This window comes from Geotrypetes seraphini, chromosome 6, assembly GCF_902459505.1.
Source record: "Geotrypetes seraphini chromosome 6, aGeoSer1.1, whole genome shotgun sequence".
NCBI classification, from domain to species: Eukaryota; Metazoa; Chordata; class Amphibia; order Gymnophiona; family Dermophiidae; genus Geotrypetes; species Geotrypetes seraphini.
In genome coordinates, this window is record NC_047089.1 from 36,289,410 (window position 1) to 36,304,258 (window position 14,849).

General features: G+C 46.4%; 1 protein-coding gene across 4 annotated transcripts in view; it reads left to right on the forward strand.

Moving 5' to 3' along the window:
• Window positions 1-14,849, forward strand: part of GRIA4 (glutamate ionotropic receptor AMPA type subunit 4) — a 402,801-nt gene that overhangs the window by 317,204 nt on the left and 70,748 nt on the right. For all 4 annotated transcript variants that reach the window (XM_033949867.1, XM_033949862.1, XM_033949863.1 and 1 more), the window contains exon 10: window positions 9,066-9,272. In XM_033949867.1, coding sequence (XP_033805758.1) covers window positions 9,066-9,272 — 207 coding nt within the window. The remainder of the gene's footprint in view (window positions 1-9,065; window positions 9,273-14,849) is intronic.

A 14,849-nucleotide genomic window follows, 5' to 3' on the forward strand; every position in this document is an offset into this window, starting at 1 on the left:
TCGGAACAGCAAATGGCATCGTCTTTCGAGTACCTCTGAGCCAGGCTCTCAGACTAACAGCACATGTCGCACAGCAAATGTGAGGCGCCCATTGCTTGTCTTGATCACCTATTTTGCAGCCAAAATACAGATGATAGGCTTTCTTTACAAGGGCAGTCATCGAACGTCTCTGAGGCGTAAGTGTATATTCCCCACAGATATAGCAGAATGTGTCGCGGCTGTTACGACACCGACGAGACATATTGCCCGACACCAAAACGTCTATAGCATCAAGCTTACTTACTGTTATATTGCTACAGCTACTATACTACTATACTTTACTATACTGATACTATATACACACACGGACTATCTATATTAACCAAATGAGCAGGATCGGTGTATGGAAGCCACCATTATAGCATGGTGAGACAGCGCAAGCTCGTTCAGACCTGCCCAGACATGCCCAGGATGTCATCTTCCATAAAACAGCTTCCAACCTGGCTAGATTTTATGCATGGACATACCCAGGCGGCACAAACCGTTGTTGATAAGACACTTATGGGAGAAAAAATTGTTTGCATCCAAATATAAGAAAAAATCACGACAAAATTGAAGATTTCTCTGAAATGGTACGTGATGGGTAATTTTTGATGTAATATTCATGATCAGCACCCAAAATTCTATAAGAAACACCCAGCAGTGTTCAGGAAGCAAAAACTTTGTTGTGCAGTGTAATCAGACAATCGTTCTGTACAAAATGTTTGATTTTGTTAAAATTTAAAACTGATAAATAAAGAAAAAAAAAAAAAAAAAGAAGTTAGGGCTCTTCCAGCTTGGAATAGTTTGCTGAGGGGGATATGATAGTGTCTAGAAAATTCTGAGTGGTGTAGAATGGATAAAAGTAAATTGATATTTTTACTGTTTCAAAAATTACAAAGACTAGGAGGGTCCTTTTATCAAGCCGCGCTAGCGGGGTTAGCGCGTCGGTCATTTCAAAACGCACTAACCTCCGCGGCCAGCTAAAAAACTAACGCCTGCTCAATTCAGGCATTAGCGGCTAGCGCGGCAGACGGTTTAACGCGCGGTATTACGAGTGTTAAACCCCTACCGCAGCTCGATAAAAAGACCCCTAGAGGACATTCAGTGAAATTACACGGAAATACTTTTAAAACCAATAGGGGGATTTTTTTTTTTTTTTTCGTTCAAAGAATAGTTAAGCTCTGGAACTCATTGCCAGAGGATGTGGCAACAGTGGGTTAGTGTATCTAGGTTTAGAAAAGGTTTGGACAGGTTCCTGGAGGAAAAGCCCACAGTCTGCTATCGAGACAGACATAGCAGAAGCCACTGCTTGCCCTGGGATCTGTAGCATGAAATGTTGCAACTATTTAGGTTTCTGTCAGGTACTTGTGACCTGGATTGGCCACTGTTGGAAATAGCATACTGGACTCGATGGACCATCGGTCTGACCTAGTATGGGTATTCTTATGTTCTTATGACAGAATTCAAGGAACTTTGGTCAAGTGAACCAATTACTTTGCACTGAACACTGGTTACCCAAATCACACGGGATTGGTTCATAGACAAAATCGCGCGAGACAACGGCGCGCCGACAACTGAGCGCCGACAACTGAGCGCAAGGTTGACGGCGCGCTGAAGAAAAGCACTATTTTAAAGGGTTCTGACAGGGGGTGTTGGTGGGGAACCCCCCTATTTTACTTAACAGACAACGCGCTGGCGTTGTGGGGAGTTTGGGGGGTTGTAACCCCCCTCATTATACTTGAAACCGAACTTTTTGCCTGTTTTTTAGGGAAAAAGTTCAGTTTTAAGTATAATGTGGGGTTTACAACCCCCCAAACCCCCCACAACGGCAGCGCAATGTCTGTTAAGTAAAGTTCCCCCCCACACCCCCTGACGGAGCCCTTTAAAATAGTGCTTTTCTTCGGCGCGCCATCAACCTTGCGCTCAGTTGTCGGCGCGCCGTTGTCTCGCGCGATTTAGTCCCGTCACCCACGGTTTTACCTTCAAGATTTTTACCCTCATTTGTAAAGTCCACATTCTAGCACGCCCCTTTACCTGTCATGACTACTTATCCCTGATACCTCTATACAGATCTCTTTGATCATTGTAGCAGAACTGTCTTATCATACCTACCTTCTGCATCATCTGCCTCAACACTCTAAGAACTGAAATCTTCAGCACGATGGGCTCCATTCACGGGAATGCTGAAAAAAATGAATAATGGGCTTCCCTGATGCAGCTTTGAAGGGCGAAACATAACATTATGTCAGAAGCTATCCTTTCTTTGATTTTTTTTATTCTGCTGAAAAATTTACTGGGTTGCTCTTTCACGCCTCACATGCATATTTACTATGGATATTCTAAAAACCCGACTGGCTATGATGTCCCAAAGGCAGATTCAGGAAATCCTGCTCTATTTCTGTTGGGTTTCCTGCTCATTGCAACCTGGCCGACAGTACTAACTACACCACGAGTTCTTATTCACACTTACCCAGGATTTCTCCCCCACTTTAATTTCCTTTCTCCCCCCCCCCCCCCCTCCTATTTGGCGGAGAGAAAGAGTTCTCAGCAGAATCCAGAAAAAGTGTGCACTTGATCGAGTCAGAAGGTGTTTCCCTTGAGCTCTGGCTGGGATTGCCTGGCCTCAGCACCAGAAGCTTCGATCACCCTATTGAAAAAAATAACTTGAGAAAAAATAAACTAGTGGCTCTGAAATATTCATGATTCGGACTGATGTGAGAAGACAACCACATGGAATTATGCCCATGAGACCAGCTCTAAATCTTCTCATCCAGGCAAAAATTCTCATTGTGTTTAATCTTGCAATGTTTCATGTGCCCCTTAGGATCTGAATGAGCCCTCTAGATCTCTTCCTGGAATATTTACCTTTATTTTATAGATGAGTATTTTTTTCTTGTAATTACTAACATGTCTCTTCCATCTGAATTATTAAAAAAAAAAATATATATATATATATCATTAAAATTTAGTATGGCTCTTAAAGAAATATAAACAGGAGAGAGTACCGTATTTTCACGCATATAACGCGCGCGTTATACGCGTTTTTACCTACCGCGCATACCCCTCGCGCGTTATATGCGTGAGCGCGGTATACAAAAGTTTTAAAACATAGTTCCCACCCCGCCCGACGCCCGATTCACCCCCCCCAGCAGGACCGCTCGCACCCCCACCCCGAACGACCGCTCGCACGCGCTCCCACCCGCACCCGCATCCACGATCGGAGCAAGAGGGAGCCCAAGCCCTCTTGCCCGGCCGACTCCCCGACGTCCGATACATCCCCCCCCCCCCCGGCAGGACCACTCGCACCCCCGCCCCGAAGGACCGCCGACTTCCCGACAATATCGGGCCAGAAGGGAGCCCAAACCCTCCTGGCCACGGCGACCCCCTAACCCCACCCCGCACTACATTACGGGCAGGAGGGATCCCAGGCCCTCCTGCCCTCGACGCAAACCCCCCTCCCCCCCAACGACCGCCCCCCCCCCCAAGAACCTCCGACCGCCCCCCAGCCGACCCGCGATCCCCCTGGCGACCCCCACGACCCCCCCACCCCCCCTTCCCCGTACCTTTGGTAGTTGGCCGGACAGACGGGAGCCAAACCCGCCTGTCCGGCAGGCAGCCAACGAAGGAATGAGGCCGGATTGGCCCATCCATCCTAAAGCTCCGCCTACTGGTGGGGCCTAAGGCGCGTGGGCCAATCAGAATAGGCCCTGGAGCCTTAGGTCCCACCTGGGGGCGCGGCCTGAGGCACATGGGCCCAACCCGACCATGTGCCTCAGGCCGCGCCCCCAGGTGGGACCTAAGGCTCCAGGGCCTATTCTGATTGGCCCACGCGCCTTAGGCCCCACCAGTAGGCGGAGCTTTAGGATGGATGGGCCAATCCGGCCTCATTCCTTCGTTGGCTGCCTGCCGGACAGGCGGGTTTGGCTCCCGTCTGTCCGGCCAACTACCAAAGGTACGGGGAAGGGGGGTGGGGGGGTCGTGGGGGTCGCCAGGGGGGTCGCGGGTCGGCTGGGGGAGCGGTCGGAGGTTCTTGGGGGGGGCGGTCGTTGGGGGGGAGGGGGGTTTGCGTCGAGGGCAGGAGGGCCTGGGATCCCTCCTGCCCATAATGTAGTGCGGGGTGGGGTTAGGGGGTCGCCGTGGCCAGGAGGGTTTGGGCTCCATTCTGGCCCAACTACCAAAGGTACGGGGAAGGGGGGTGGGGGGGTCGTGGGGGTCACCAGGGGGGGTCGCGGGTCGGCTGGGGGGGCGGTCGGAGGTTCTTGGGGGGGGCGGTCGTTGGGGGGAGGGGGGTTTGCGTCGAGGGCAGGAGGGCCTGGGATCCCTCCTGCCCGTAATGTAGTGCGGGGTGGGGTTAGGGGGTCGCTGTGGCCAGGAGGATTTGGGCTCCCTCCTGGCCCGATATTGTTGGGGAGTCGGCGGTCCTTCGGGGGGAGGGATGTATCGGACGTCGGGGGGGGGGGGCATCAGGCTTTCAGGATGGGGACAGACCTTCAAGGGGGGACAGTGCACGGAAGTCAGGGGGGGTGAACGGAGAGTCGGAAAGTCAGGGCAGGCGAAAGGAGCGTCGGGCAGCATGCGCGGTATACCCGTGAGCGCGGTATACCAAAGTTTTTGTACATATCATCGTGATTTCTGCGCGCTATACCCGTGTGCGCGTTTTATACGGGTGCGCGTTATTTGCGTGAAAATACGGTAGATATGGGTACAGCAGTAAGAAGAGATGGAACCCACTCAGACCGGTAATTTAGGGGTCCTTTTATCAAGCCGCACTAGCGGGGTTAGCGTGTCGGACGTTTCATCACGCGCTAACCCCCGCGGCCGGCTAAAAAACTAACGCCTGCTTAATGCAGGCGCTAGCGGCTAGCGTGGCAGGCGGTTTAACACGCGTTAAACCCCTACCACAGCTTGATAAAAGGACCCCTTATTATTTTAGAGCCATAATTTCTAAATATATTTTGCTGTAGCCACAGAATGACTGTGAGACCTACTTTTAAAAGTGGTCCTTATCTGTTCTCTAAATTTTTCTATATCTGGAAAAGCGATGGTTGTTTGAGCTAAAGTTTCCCCAGGCAACTCTAATTTGTATAACAAATGTTGCACTTAGTACCTTGGAAGCATTTTAAGAATCATTAACACTTCAATGAATGGCTTATTAACAATTTACGAACAAACAGACACATGATTCAAGCACACGGTAGGACTACATCCATTGCTAACTTGTCACAATATTCCATGGCTGGTTTGCCTCGGTGTAATAATTTATCACAGTCAGAAGTGTTTCTTGTAGGAAGAATGGTTTCTAGTTAGTACAGTTTAGTATGATGTGTGAGAGAATATTATGCAGCATATTGCATTAAATTGTTGATTTATAGGTATGATTACTATATCTTTTCTTTCCAGAGTTTGCTTTCGTTATCACAAATGATATCTCATGCCTAATAAAGCCATCTGTTGTCATTAAGATGAATCAATTCTTAACCTTAAAACAGAAGGTATGTGGTTAACCTGCACAGAGTGGCGTGTATAATCCCAGGGCCAACTTTAGTATGAATGCCACCCTGGGCAAAAAAAAGTCATCAAAAATGTCACCCTATTCCCTGGTCCTTACATTAATTTAGCTTGACTCTGGCACTCTCCTCCCTATCCCCACTCCCGCCTGGCTGTACCACTCTCTTGTCTTCTCCCTCTGCTCTCCAACACTTATTTTTCCCCTTTTCTTCCCCTGCCTTCCTCTGATGATAGTCTCTGGCTCCCCTCCCCCCCCCCCCCCAAGAATCTAAAATCCGATTAGGCCATCACAATATCTTTCTCCAGTCCATATTAGGTGTGGCTTGGTTTCTCCAATATGGCTGCAGCTTTCTGTGCCTCTAGGACCTCTGTCATGTGACTGAAGGCTCTTCTCTCCTTCCCATTCCCTCAGGACTTCTTCAGACTACACTCAGCAGGGCATCTGCATCCAACTTTGGATGTGTGCCCCTTAATTTTGGGGAGCTGGGGAGGCAACAGATTGACAAGAGATGATTTGGGGGAGGACCCTTGAACCTATTATTACTCCCTAATGATATCGTTGGCAATGCCAGGCAAGCCCAGGGTGGCCCTTCTGTTATGATGCCCTGACCACCTGTCCAGCTGATCCTATACAATTCAAAACAAAGGGCATAGAAGTAATCTATGTGGAGCAGTGATTACAACCGGCTATCTTTATGATGATTTTCTTCTATTATGTCAAGGGTTTGAGGGAACAGAGAGTTGAAGTAGGATATTCTTATTTTGTGTTTTGTCAAAATCCAAATCATGTCTTTTGGCCATGTCTTTGAGAGCTCCAAAAGGGACGTGCAGATCAATAGATCACGTTATGTGGATGAGAAATGGTAGACAGGGTATCCAATAGAAATATGTCTTCATAGAAAACGTGACAAAGGCATGAAGGAGCCCGCCAAAGAAAGGGGGGAAACAAAAAAAACTACAGTAGAATTCAAGAAAGCACGGAATAGACCAAGGATGGTTAGAAATCAAGGACTCCTTTTACTAAGCTGCGGTAGTGTTTTTAGCGCACGTGCTGTGCGCCAAAAACTAACGCCAGCTCAATGGTGGTGTTAGCGTCTAGCACGCATGGCAATTCAGCGCGTGCTAAACGTGCACTGAAACCGCTAGCGCAGCTTGGTAAAAGGAGCCCCAAGTCAATGACACCGCAATGGCAAGGGAAAATGAGTACACTCCAGTTCTTTATAGCTCATTTTGTGCTTGTATTGTACAGCTTTGGACTTCCAAAAGGAGGTGCTCCAGAGAAACAGGACGGTCCTGCTGGAGAGCGATCGTTCTATTTGCTCTTCTACAAATACAAGTTGCTACTGACCTTTATTACGGGCTCACTTTCTATTCTGTGCATTTATGAAATTAAGTGACATGCTGAACACACATGCATAAAAAAAAAAAAAAAATCCCATATTTAATTATGAACATTTGCATGTTTGCTTTTCTATCGATATTCAAACACACTGGCAGTCAAAATTACTCAGAGCTAGCTGTTCAGTTTCAAATGACCAAATCTAATGTGATGCATTTGCTAATTAAGGGTAAATGCAGCTTTCTTACCCTCTCGCTTATGTTACATGATAAAACCCAGAAAATAATCTACCACCCATTCAATATAAATATTCTATCTGTGATGAGTATGCAAAAAATCATTAGGATTTCTATAAACAGTTCTTTACGATTTAGGCCCTCTTTTACTAAGGGCTCCTTTTACCTAAGGTGCGCTAGCGTTTTTAGCACACGCACAAGATTGGCGCTCGCTATAGTGCGTACTAGCTGAAAAATTACGGCCTGTAGCAGCTAGCGCATGTGGCATTTTAGCGTGCGCTATTCCGCGCGTTAAAGCCCTAACGCACCTTGGTAAAAGGAGCCCTAAGGTGCACTAACCGATTAGCGCGCACTAAACGCTAACATGTACATGTTAGTGTATGGACGTGTTAGTGTTTAACGCATGCTAATTCAATTAGCATGTGCTAATCGGTTAGCGCACCTTAGTGAAAGAGGAGGGTTAGTGATAAGTGGCAATGTGATGGATGATTACAGTTTATATGTTTTCACATACTGTTTCTAGACTGTCTTGCATCAGCAGTGTTTAAAAAAACATCAGTGTGCAGCTAGGCGCTTGATACTTCCATGTTGCTCTCCGTTGTCTGAAGGACTTATGATTTTTAAATGTCTGCGTTTGTTGTGCTCTTTTTTTAAAGCGTGAAAACAGTTTTTCATTCTCATTGTTGGAGATTCAGTTCTCTAGCATATATGAACACATGTGAACATATATGATGCTTCCTGGATGATGTCATTTTGTTTTTCGTGGCAGTCTACTTACTCCCCCAAATTCTATAAAAAGCGCGCTAGAATTTGTGCACGCAGTTTTGGTCCTGTACCCAAATTGCACACGAAGTTTAATTGACTAGCAAGCTAATTAGTAAGCTAGTAGTAGTAATTAGCATCAATAATTGGCTTCTTGATAAGCATTTATTAGTGCTAATTAACATCAATTACAAATTATGTGTGCAAATTTAGGGATTAGGATCCACACCTAAATTTTACATTTGAGTCAAAAAAGGGGACATCAAAATGGGCAGATTGGGGCGTTACTGTCAGTTATACATGTAATTATAGAATGTGGGCATCAACGCTAAATTTGGGTGCAAGCATTTTCACCATATTTTCCTTGATGCTAATGGCCATGCCTAAATTTAGCTGAGGTTCCCAGGCGTAAACACTATTCTGTAGACCATGCCTAACTTTAAGTACAGCTTAAAGAATAGCGCTTTTTTCGGTGATGATTTTTGGGGGGCGCCATATATAGAATTTACTTCACTATCCCCCTCCTTTACAAAGCCACGCTAGTGTTTCGTGTGCCGACCGCAACAGTAAGAACTCCAACGTTCATAGAATTCCTATGAGTGTCCGAGGTCTTACTGCCATGGCCGGTGCTAAAAACACTAGCGCGGTTTTGTAAAGGAGGGCCCATGTGTACTATGGAGAAGCTCTTGGCAGGAGCAGTGGTGTAGTAAGGGGGGGTGGAGGGCGGCCCATCCCGGGCGCAGTCCTGGTAGGGGCGCCGGCACCTGACCTCCTTTCTGTCCCCCTATCCTTCCCGACCACCCCCCTACCACATGCATGTGCCCCTTCCCTCCCCTCCCCCTTGTACCTCTTTTAATGTTTCTTGTGTGAACAGCATTACAAACTTGCTGTCCACGTCGGAGTCGCCTGTCTCTGGCATCACTTCCGGGCCCCGCATCTAGGTAGTGACATCAGAGGGCTAGCTGACACGACGTGGGCGGGAAATTCATGATGTTGCTCCCGCCTGGAAAATTAAAAAGGTACGGGTGTATGGAAGAGGGCGCCCATGCGGCAGGGAGGGCGAAGAAGAGAGCGGGGGAGGGGCACCACGCACTCTCGCTACGCCACTGGGCAGGAGCGCACTCCTGCAGCATTACAGTCGCTCATTCAGATCCTCCATTGTATGTTTTCCTTTTACAGTTCTGCTTCTTTTGTTATAGGAGGCTCCGTATGTTATGTTCAAGAAAAACCATGAGATGTTTGAAGGAAATGACAAGTATGAAGGATACTGTGTAGATCTGGCATTAGAAATTGCCAAACATATTGGTATCAAGTACAAAATTGCCATTGTGCCAGATGGAAAATATGGAGCGAGGGATTCAGAAACAAAAATCTGGAATGGGATGGTGGGAGAGCTGGTTTATGGGGTAAGCAACTTAATTTTTTGATGTATGATCAAGCTTCAATATTGCAAGTTTACCTTTCGGAAGCATTTCATGTCGTTTGTAATTATGTAGGAGGATAAAAACTGAGAGGCCGGATTGAAAAGCATCTATTCATTGCAAGGTTAAGAACAATGAATGGTTCTGAATTTGCAGGGATCTCAAAGTCCCTCCTTGAGGGCCGCAATCCAGTCGGGTTTTCAGGATTTCCCCAATGAATATGCATTGAAAGCAGTGCATGCATATAGATCTCATGCATATTCATTGGGGAAATCCTGAAAACCCGACTGTATTGCGGCCCTCAAGGAGGGACTTTGAGACCCCTGTTTGAAGTGTGAGTGTTTTAAAAAACCAAACCTAGCCCGACTCTTTGAGATCTGAGGAATGTGTGGTTTAATTTCCTTTCATTCTAAAACAAAACTAAAATAAATAGTGCCTTTTTTTTGTAGGGAAATAAAGTACCAGTACTCATGCAGGACAACCGTAGCAGCAGGGTCACCATCTATGGCTCCGTCCCTACAGTAGCCACACACTCTCCCTCCCTTCCATCTCCAAGTCCATCTCACCTTTTGTCCTCCCCTAATCTGACATCTTCCCCCTCCTCTTATATTACTCTATCCCCATTGATATCTCTCCTTCCTTTCCTTTTTTCTAGCCCCCCCCCCCCATCCAACATCTTTCCCTTTAGTTCTCCTATTCTCCTCACTCACTCATACACACACTCCTCCCCACCCTGGCTGCAGTCTGACATCTCCCTCTTTCCATCCTCAACCCCCTTCCCTGAGTCTAACCTTCCTTTTGGCTTTCCAAATTTCAGCAGAGGCAGCAATTCCCAAATGCCACCCTGCCGCCAGTCCCAGCCTCTTCTCTCTACCATATCCCACCTCTCTGATGCACTTCCTGTTTCCTGTTTTCTCAGAGGTGAGCCGTGGTAGAGAGAAGAGGCCAGGACAGTGGCAAGGCAGCGTTTGTGAATCGCTGGTGATGATGTGGAAAGCCAAAAAGAAGGTTAGACTCAGAGAAGAGGGTTGGGGATGAAAGGCTGTGGCCACTGAGGAGGGGTGAACAAGTAAAAAAAAAAGGTGTCAGTGCACTGTACTGGAGCATACGGCATAAAAAAAGCTTGCTGAAGGTGAAAATAAAGTGGATATTACAATGGGGGCAATTCTATAAGTGAGTACTTCCATTTAGGTGCCTCAAGGATATACGGTATGAACCTATTTTATGATGGCACCTGGGCATCCAGATTCCAGTATAGAACACTAGCATATCCCTGGTATCCAGAGTAGAGAATGACACGGTGACAAAATTCATCACCCCGCGAATAACCGCGGGAAATAATCCCATGTCATTTTCTAGTGTCTATTTCAACCTTGGTCCTTCTACACCAGCATTCTTCAAAGCAAAGCTTGCGGGTCAGTGATTGTGGCCATTCATACTCTGATTCTTATGTGAGCCAAGGATAATGAAGCCATTGTGACATCACTGATGTGATTGGCTCTTAGGCACTGGTGGAATGAGGCATTATGACATCACAATATCTGCTCTGGATACCAGAGACTGTCATTCCGTAGTGTCTGTTTCAACCTCAGTCCTTCTACACCAGCATTCTTCAAAGCAAAGCTTGCGGGTCAGTGGTTGTGGCCATTCATATTCTGATTCTTCCCTCTCTCCTTAAAGAATGACATGAAGATGGTTTCCCGCGGGGACGGGAATGGTGATGAATTTTGTGACCGTGTCATTCTCTAATCCAGAGCACCTTACATGCCCACTAAATGAACGCGTTTTCAAATTGAGTCAAACCACTTCAGCTGTTCTATCAAAAACACTTTCATATTGCACTATAGCATTGTCTCTCAAACTTTCTCGAGCCGGGGCACACTAAAAGTAGTGGCCACGGCTTGAGGCACCCAGAAGTGCGCAGATGTCACCGTGATGACATCACGCACATGCGTGACATCATCACGTCGACGTCCGCACATGTGCAGAGGCCCTCCAATGGGCCCTGAGACGCCAGTAGGGGGTGCCAGCAGGAAAGAGGGCCGGAGAGGAGAGGCACTGGCGCCAGGTGATTGCCTACAGCAGTGTTTCTCAACTATTTGAAGCTAAGTACCCCCTAAGTCTAACAAATATCAATTGAGTACCCCAACCACAGACCTCCCTAGGCCCACCCAAGCTCTGCTCCAGATCCCATCTCCTTTACTAATTGTAATGCCATTTTTTCCATTCATTTTTCATATACGCGCAGTATACACAGCAGATATAAATTTGCAAAACTGACACATTTCAATCACTATATTGAAAATAAAATCATTTTACCTACTGGAGATCCTCTGCAGGCTGCTGTAATTAGCTTTAAAGGTGAGACCAGGAGGCCAGGGGGAAAGCAGGAAGACACTAAAGAGAAGGGGGAAACATGCAGGCCTTCGGTGAATCGGACAGCGCTGGCGCTGTACCGCATAGGGAAGTCAGATGGCAGGCGCCTCTCTTCCTCCTCAGTGTGCCGCGGCACACTTGGAATCTCAGGTGGCACACAGTTTGAGACAGACTGCACTAAAGTGACTTATGATAGTAATTACGCAAAACCTTTTTTTTGTGTGTCCCACGCATTAGGAAGTTTTTCTAAAGCTTAAAACACTAACATTAACTAACCAGGAGAGGAACATCGAAGATTTAATTCACAACAGTGGATCATAGGGCCTCTTATAGCACACAGCTATTTCAGAACCCTCTTCACCAAACCTGGACTGTTTTATCATTTGTTCCTCCCCCAACCTCCCTAACCATCTAAATCATTTTAATTAACTTTATCATCCTGACTTTTCAGTTGAATAATTATAAAATGTTCCATAAAGAATCACTGCAAAATATCTCAACATAGGATGTCAATCCCAACGTGCAAAACTGCTCTTATCCGTTCCATAAAACTCCAGCGCTGTCAGAATTTCACTCAGGGATGTGATGAACTGTTACTTGTCACCATAAAGCATCAGGCAAGTGCAGATAATCACATCTACTACTCCCGAGGAAGTGCATGAGAGTTTTGTGGAGAATGACGTGCTTATATTAAATCACTACTATAATGGCTGCAAAAGCGATCTGTCGGTTTTTAACGCAATTTTTTGAGAATCTATCCCTAAGACTGCAAAATCTGGTCAGTAAATTGCACTACACCTTGTTTAAGGTTAATTTGTTTGCTTAGTCTTTTTTATGTTGTTTGTGTTATGGGGGTTTTTTTTAGCCCCGCTTAGACTTTTAGAAGAAAGCGGGCTATAAACCTTCAAAATAAATTAATAATAGCCAGGATAGGAGGAGTAAGTTGTGATAACAATGAGGACAGAGGATGTATGGTACGGAAAGTGCAGGGAGCATATATGATGGAATTATTTCTTGTCATTTTGAGTATTTGTGTTTTGTATTTGTGGGCATATGAATTTTGTTTGTGCGTATATGTGTGTGTGTGTGCGCGCTTGTGTACCCCAAAACATTCTATTCTGACTGCACATAGAGCTTTTTACTCTTTTGGTATATTGTCAGGTACTTAAAATTTTGTATATTAAACATACATTTAAGCAGGTGAGAATATAAATTCTAACAAGTCTGTTCACAACAGTATCGTCACAATGCAAAGGATATTCTTAAAAAATTTCTAACTTATATTGCTATGTTCTTTGTTGGTGACTCAGGGGCTGATGGGTTGTGAGGGAATGGGTGGTATAAGGCTGTGTTTCCTTAGAAACACTTCAATACTGGAGCAGAGCCTCCTTAAGAATACAGGGGCCGCTGAAAAGTTCTCAACCCAACCAAGGAGAGAATGATGTGGAGCCATGAAACTTACAAGTTATTCCACACTTTTCTTGACACTTTTCGTTTCAATGAGGCAAATGCATCTAGCAAACGAGAATAAGTATGGGGAAAACAAGCTATTGTGACATCACCAATGAGGTTGGCTCTTAGGCATTGGTGGAATGAGGCATTATGACATCACAATATGTGGGGTCGCTGAAAAAGTTCTCAGCCCAACAGGGCTGTGGAGTCGGTAGATAAATGTTCCGACTCCGACTCCTCAGTTTTTTGTACTTCAGACTCTGACTCCGACTCCAGGTACCCGAAATTTCCTCCGACTCCGACTCCTCGACTCCGACTCCACAGCACTGGTTAATTTTCAGATCGTTAAAATGGAATGTCAAGTTGAGAGAAATGAGCATTTTCGACACCACCTTCTTTTTGCTTTTAATCAAGGTTCTAAGGCCGCAGAAGCTGCTCGCAACATTTGTGCTGTGTATATAGTGGGTGCTATAGCTGAAAGAATCACTCGTGATTGGTAGGCCAAGTTCAAAAATGGAGTCAGTAGATAAATGTTCCGACTCCGACTCCTCAGTTTTTTGTACTTCCAACTCCGACTCCAGGTACCCGAAATTTCCTCCGACTCCTCAACTCCGACTCCGACTCCACAGCCCTGCAGCCCAACCAAGAAAACAATGATGTGGAGCCATGAAACTTACAAGTTAATCAACACTTTCCTTGACACTTTTTTTTTTTTTCAGTGATATGAGATGAAACAAAAAGTGTCAATTTAAGCGCTGTTTATAGACTCACACTATTGGCACCTAAATCAAATTAGGTGCTGGTATATTAGGCCAAGGTTTTCTGGCCTTAAAATACTGGTGCCTAACGCAGGTGCCTGCAGGCACCTAATGTTTTCCAAGCCCAATCTTCACCCCTAACTAAGCCTACTTTTCATGTAGGCATCGGAAGGCGCTGGTAGGTGCCTTGGGTTAGGTACTGCACCAATTTCTATACAGAACTTAAGGGCAAATTCTATAAGAAGCGCCCAAAAATTGGGTGCCGATATAGGGGTTCATAGACAACGGCGCGAAAGACAAAGGCGCGCGCCGACAACTGAGCGCAAGACGGAGGCACGCGCCGAAGAAAATTACAGTTTTTAGGGGCTCCGACGGGGGGGTTTTGTTGGGGAGCCCCCCCAGTTTACTTAATAGACATCGCACCAGCGTTATGGGAGTTTGGGGGGTTGTAACCCTCCACATTTTACTGTAAACTTAACTTTTTCCCTAAAAACAGGGAAAAAGTGAAGTTTTCAGTAAAATGTGGGGAGTTACAACCCCCCACACCCCCCACAACGCCCCCACAACGCGTTGCGATGTCTATTAAGTAAAGTGGGGGTGTTCCCCCCACGCCCCCCACCGTCGGAGCCCTAAAAAACAGTAATTTTGTGCGGCACGCGCCTCCGCACTGCGCTCAATTGTCTGGGTGCGCCTTTGTCCTGACGCGCTTTTGACCTGACACCGATATAGGCACTGTTCAGCGCGATTCAAATAAAATTGGGTGCTGTTTAGTGAATCACGCTGAGTGGTACACTGTTTTGCAGCCGCCCATTAAATAGGCCAGCTCTAGGCACAACTAAAATTTAGGCGCCCACGCGAGCGCTTAAGCACGCTTAAGAGCAGCGATTCTGTAACAAGGCGCCCAACACGTAGCCACGCCCACGCCTAATATAGCGCCTATTTGTTTGAAAGCCGCCTAAATTTTTAGAGGCGCCTT